The following is a 5,854-nucleotide window of genomic DNA, read 5'->3' on the forward strand; positions in this document are numbered from 1 at the left end:
AGGGTCTGGAACCAACTTCCAAGGGAGGTGGTGCAGGCTCCTACCCTGGGGGTTTTTAAGAGGAGGTTAGATGAACACCTTGCTGGGGTCATTTGACCCCAGTACTCTTTCCTGCCATGGCAGGGGGTCGGACTGGATGATCTTCTCAGGTCCCTTCTGACCCTAGAAACTATGAAAATAAGACTGACATCTAGCTCCCATAAATCAGTATCTTAAGGTATTGTAGTAGTGTTTTCTCTATTGTTGGTCTCTTGCCATAGTGAACATTTGAAATCCATTGGTAGATGCACTTGACTTTGTAAAGCATTCGTTATCATTCATAAAGATATAGTGTAACCATTTAATGCATGTATTGCATGTAACTTAGAATTGCTTTTCATAAGCTTGCTGTACAAAGAGAAATACATATTTTGAATGTGCAGGGTATTAAATGCATTGGAGACAAATGCCATCTCAATCTATTCCAATTTCTTGTGTTAATGTGAGGAAATAGTGCAGTCCTGTTCAATCCTGTCTCTCTTCTGTGTGGTAGTGATTCCTAGATAAACTAATTGCCCCCTTTTTTTTTTTTTTTTTTTGGTATCAAACAAGTGTCTGCTAGAGAATTAGGTTGTGGTCATCGCATGCTTTTGACTTGCACAGTACTCATCTGAATAGAATGTAGTGCAAATAATTTGACAAATATGGCAGTGGGTGCAAATTTACCTTGCTTCAAAAAATGATTCTCTGTATGTCTTCTAGTAGGCCAAGTGATTGTCTGGAAAAAGTATTGTTCTGAACTTCAAAAAAAAAAAAAAAAATAGGATGATCTTTCTGTATCCTTCCCCTAGATCTTGAGAAAAAGCAAAGATGATAACGTCTTGCTCTGACAATATGCAGGGCAGGACAGGATGCTTAGTCTCTCCTGTGAGGATTCCTGGAGAAGTGGTAAAGAATGGAGACTTGACAGATATAGGCTTGTAGCCTGTAACCTGAGATGGGCTGAGCCTGTGAAAGACTGGGGAGCCAAAGACCATACCTGGGTCTTTACATTTTTGATGCTGTAGCACACTGCCCTCATTAGTTCCATTCCTGCTTTTTGGAGTGTCCTGAAGAGGTTGCAGGGAGCTTGGAACTTTTGTGGGCTAATTTGTTATGGCTCATACAGAGAGGCTGCATATCAGGTACAATTCCAACACTGCCAGTCTTGGAGAACGTGAAAGGTTATTTAAAAGTACAGACAAGAAGCTTAAAGATTCTTGTAGGCTGACCAGCCTCTCTCAAAATCTTCAGTTTTAAATTTGCATGAAAAAAAGGACCTTGGTTTATTTTGTATCTTTATTTTACCCCAGTTTGAAATCTTAATCTCTCTTGTTACTAACTACAGAGAGGATATTTTAAGAAGGTGTTTATGTACAATTATTCTTTAATTTTAAAAGGTGGGGGCAGAGGATGGGGGGAAGCAGAGGGGAACAAGTACAACAAAAACTCAATATACCAACAGAACTTGCTTTGGTATACACGGGCTTTTGTTCTCAATCCCCGTTAATTACAGTGTAGTATTTAAAAAGCCTGGCATAATAATTGTTCTGTTAGAATTCTGTCTTTATAACGCAGGTCCTAGTACAAGCAAGTAATCCCATTATTAAGCAGTTATTGTTCCTTCCATGATGATGGTTCTTAATATGTCCATTACCATCAAGACAATCAGTTTGCACCAGGAAGTTAAGTGGCTAGATTTTAATTATGGCATTTTGTTAGTTACTCCTAAAGTGAATAGACTTAATATGGCATGAAGACTTTTTGAACTTGGTAATCAAAAGAAACTTCAATGAACAGAATAGTAATGTTTTGTAACATGCAAAGTAAGATTCTTTACACTGTTTTTTGGAGAGAAGCAGCCTTTGTCAAGGCATTAAGCCCAGACTGTTAACTCTGAAAAGTGGTACCACCTGTGCTGTTGTTGTCTTTATCTGGGAAAAAAAACTGTTTTCAAATGCACTGCTGGTGCCAGCACCCACCCTTGGGAGCTATGACAAAAGTACACAGAAGACAACTGACTTCCATTGTCCCTTAGTTTCTAAAGCTGTTTCTGCACGATTTTGGAAAAGGAATGGTAGACACAGTGAGAATTCATGCAGTATTCATCCCCAACCTATGCTAAGGATAGTGGTTTGTATTATGGCTGAACCTAAATGCCTCTGCTGGGATCAAGGCCCCTCTGTGTTGTACACAGATAACATATATTACCTAAAACAACCAATTCGTGTCATTTCAAGACCCAAAAACTTAGTGTAACAAACTATAGGAGGAAAGAGATTATGAAGATGGGGAAAACATTACTAAACACAGTTTAATGTGATGAATTATTTAAAATGTCCCATGAATCTATTTTTTTTATTTGGAGCCCCCAAATGCTACCATAGTAGTATTGAAACTGTGATTTTTATTGTGCTAGACAGTATATAAATAGATGGACTAGCATAAAAAAAATGTCCACAGCCTCACTTACAGTGTAGCTTCTGCTGATGATACCAATGGCAGAGCTGCAGTGTAGTTAAATAACAGTTATGAAATATAGTAGAAAGAACATAGCCAAATATACTTTATAAAGCATTAATGGTATTTTTCTAGCTTGTTTTGGCACTTGTATATTTTTCAGTGCTGGTATGGCAGGAACAGTTTCTGGAAAACACTTCCAGCAGTTCGGTTTCCTAAGGTGAGACCAAAGTGATCTCCTGTCCAAAAAATAGAAACTCACGTTCAAACTACCGGTCTTGTCTGACTGGTGGAAACTACCGTCTTCCAGTAGCCAAAACTATTCTTATCTGTCCAGTTAAACCAACTGAAAGAAATTTAAAATAAAACATAAGAATAGTTCCAGCCTTTGCTTATCTCTGATTCCATACAGGTTTAAAACTGGTCCTGTTGTATTACTTAAAAATGGTCTGAACTTGTCTATGCTGGGAAAATACTAAAGGCCCTTAAGATGAGCAAAAAGTAAATTCCCTTACTGCGATGTCGTGTGCCTTGCCTCTTTTCCAGATGCACAGACTTGTTACTGTTGAACAAGAAAGTATTCTGCATTTTTTGCAGAGGGCATCCAAACAGTCGTTCATGGCCTGCTGCACTTGTCAAAGTTGCACATGGCCCTCAAGGAGACTGCAGGGAAGGAGGAAATACTCTTACACTTCTCTTTCAAAATGACTTATTAATCTTGATCACAAGATGATAATCACTAGTACTTCCTAGTTAACTACTGATGAAAATAAATAGATAAAATCACATGTTGTTAAAATCACATATTTTAACTAATTACTAATAAGGACTCTATAGACTTATGCTTTTGCTTGCCTGTGTCAGTGAAGTACTCTTTATATTGCTTGTCTCATGATATAACTTTCAGTGGCTTTTTAATGCTGTGTAATTTTGTGTTACACCTCTTAAATAATTGCCCATGAACCATTCATAGAAAAAAATTATCTTTGTGGAGTACATGATATATTGGAAACAAAGGGATCAGATCCACAGTCCACTGAGTCAATGGAAAGACATGCTTTGATTCAGAAGGCTTTAGACCAGGTCCAGTGCCAAACCTGAGGAGCCTTGGTACATTTGTGCACGTAGTGTTCATAATTACATACAGTCTTAATGTTAAGGTTTGTGTAGTATACTTGTTAAAATAAATGTGTAAATGAATTGGAAAAGTTTCCAAGAAAAAAACAAGTTCTTGGCTTTCAAAATGTAATTTTGTCTTTAAATTTCTAGCTCACTTCTCATGCTGCAGAAGAAAACCATCCTAACCAGCTCAGAGAAGATTCAGTGGCCACTTTTGCAGATGTGAGATGGGTTGTTCAAGAAGAAGGTGAAGTCTCTACAAAACTCAGGTGTGTTCCTCAAGTCAGTATAAAAATAGGCTCCCTTTGAATCATAGCATCTCGTTCTAGTGAAGTTATCTAGCATATTTAACTGAATTCTCTTGTGAATAGTATAGGGAACTAGGAGAGAAAAAATGGAAGGCAGGTTAACAGGATGATGAATAGAAATGGGACTTGGGTCTACAGAAAGAGATTAATGCTGTTTTTCAGTAGAAAAATTTAGTGTTGTAGACACCTACAACATTATCCCTACAGTGATACAGAATCACTTCCAACACTGTCATAATTTAACTTCCTTTAAGCAGTTTACCATTTTGGGGCCACGCATTGGACAACTGCATGCTAAAGACAGGCACGGTTCTTTGAGTAGATGATATAGCTTCTGTTACTACCAACTAAGTAGTTGGGGGAAAGGTTCTTGGCAAGCTTTCAGGCGCAATCGCCCTTTGTCAGGCATAGGGAGTCTCTGCTGTTCTGAGACTCCGAGAAATGAGAGAAGCTAAACGTGTGTCAGGATGTCAGTGAAACTGCCTGAAGAAGGGTGATGGCACCTGAAAGATTGCACAGAACCTTGCCTGCCTATGATCTTGGCTACAACCAAAACCCAAGCACGGTAAAGAAGCACTAGTATTTCAGCTGTGGTATTGGTGGTTCTGACAATACAACAATATTTAACATGGCTCTGGTCTCTCTGGTTAAGGCTCTGTACTTCAGAGCAGAAACGTATAAAAACCAAAGGTTTGCTTTTAGTACTTAATTTTTAAAGGCACAGAATTAGGCAGGGCAGTGAATGGGAAATAATTATAGGCACACTATTTCTCTGCAGGGAGTTTTCTATGTTGTTAGAGCTTGCAGAGATCCTGTCCTGCTAGTTCAGCTACAATGGCACAGTTTAGCACAGAAGGCATAGACTAAATAAGAGATGCATAAGTTTGGTGCAGACAAGGCTTCCAGTTCCCTTAAGAAGCCACCTCTAATTCTTGGTAGAGTGGATGACAGAGATAGTTAGCTTTGTTCTCTGGAGAACACTACTGCTGCTCTTTTTGAAAGCATGACATAAGTTAGTGATGACCTAAATACCCTCCAATATAACTTGCTACAGTAAAACGTTTCATAACAGGAATGTGTCTGAAATCCAATCCACTGTTAATCTTGTTAACTGAAAATAGAGAGGGAGAAATCAGCAACTTCTGGAGCGATAACCCCAGTAAATGCATTCAACACAAGGAATTGGCTTGCATTTTTGCTGGCCTGAAAATATTCTTTTTGAGTTATGGTCCAAAAGAGGAGAGTAGTTTGCTGCTGCTGCTTAAAGAATCACCTGCCAAATTGCTGCAAGACTTGTGTTAATATCTCTGTGGAAGGGAACTTGCTAAGAAACAGCCTGGAAACATGTGGCCTCAAACTCAAAGACCAATGTTATGAAGGCAACAATGTTTATTAATTGGCAAAACAAATTTCGGATCCTGTCTCTTTCTCTGTACAAAACATTGTTTTAATTGTACTTGCAGCAGTAGAAACTTTTCCAAACACTCAGTGAGGACAATCTCTCATTCAAGAGGCTTGTATAAATAAGACATTTATTAACAATAATATTAATATGTTACAAAAGGAAAATAAGTCTGCATAAGGGAGTATTTTTGTATGGAAAAACACTTTTTCAAAGGATGAGTTCTCATTTTGACAGTGTAGAAAAAGCTGATTTATTGACATCTATGCAGCAAGTAAACTACAAATCATTTTTCCCCCTATACACTGTTAAAGCAATAGAATTGCGTTTCAGGCATGGTCTTCTACAGTGGTAAATTCCAAATGTGCTGTATACATTCCAATAAATTTGTTGTGCATCGAAGCAACTATAGTTTTAAATCAAATCCCCTTCAGAGTAGTATTTAAATAATTACTTGCTAAAACAATGGATTCACATAAATTTAAGACTTCCAGTCATGACTCTACTCCAGGGGTAGGCAACGTTTTTTGGCCAGAGTGCCAAAAAA

At 38.0% G+C, this 5,854-nt stretch overlaps 1 protein-coding gene across 5 annotated transcripts in view; it reads left to right on the forward strand.

Moving 5' to 3' along the window:
• Positions 1-5,854, forward strand: part of MTFR1 (mitochondrial fission regulator 1) — a 46,872-nt gene that overhangs the window by 19,691 nt on the left and 21,327 nt on the right. For 4 of the 5 annotated variants that reach the window (XM_019527733.1, XM_019527732.1, XM_019527731.1 and 1 more), the window contains one exon: positions 3,748-3,866. In XM_019527733.1, the coding sequence (XP_019383278.1) occupies positions 3,748-3,866 (119 nt within the window). Of the gene's footprint in view, positions 1-2,478; positions 3,248-3,747; positions 3,867-5,854 lie in introns of those variants that run through there. The other variant, XM_019527735.1, reaches the window with a different exon arrangement.

Source organism: Gavialis gangeticus, unplaced genomic scaffold (assembly GCF_001723915.1).
Source record: "Gavialis gangeticus isolate Ggan-Ray unplaced genomic scaffold, GavGan_comp1, whole genome shotgun sequence".
Taxonomy (NCBI): domain Eukaryota; kingdom Metazoa; phylum Chordata; order Crocodylia; family Gavialidae; genus Gavialis; species Gavialis gangeticus.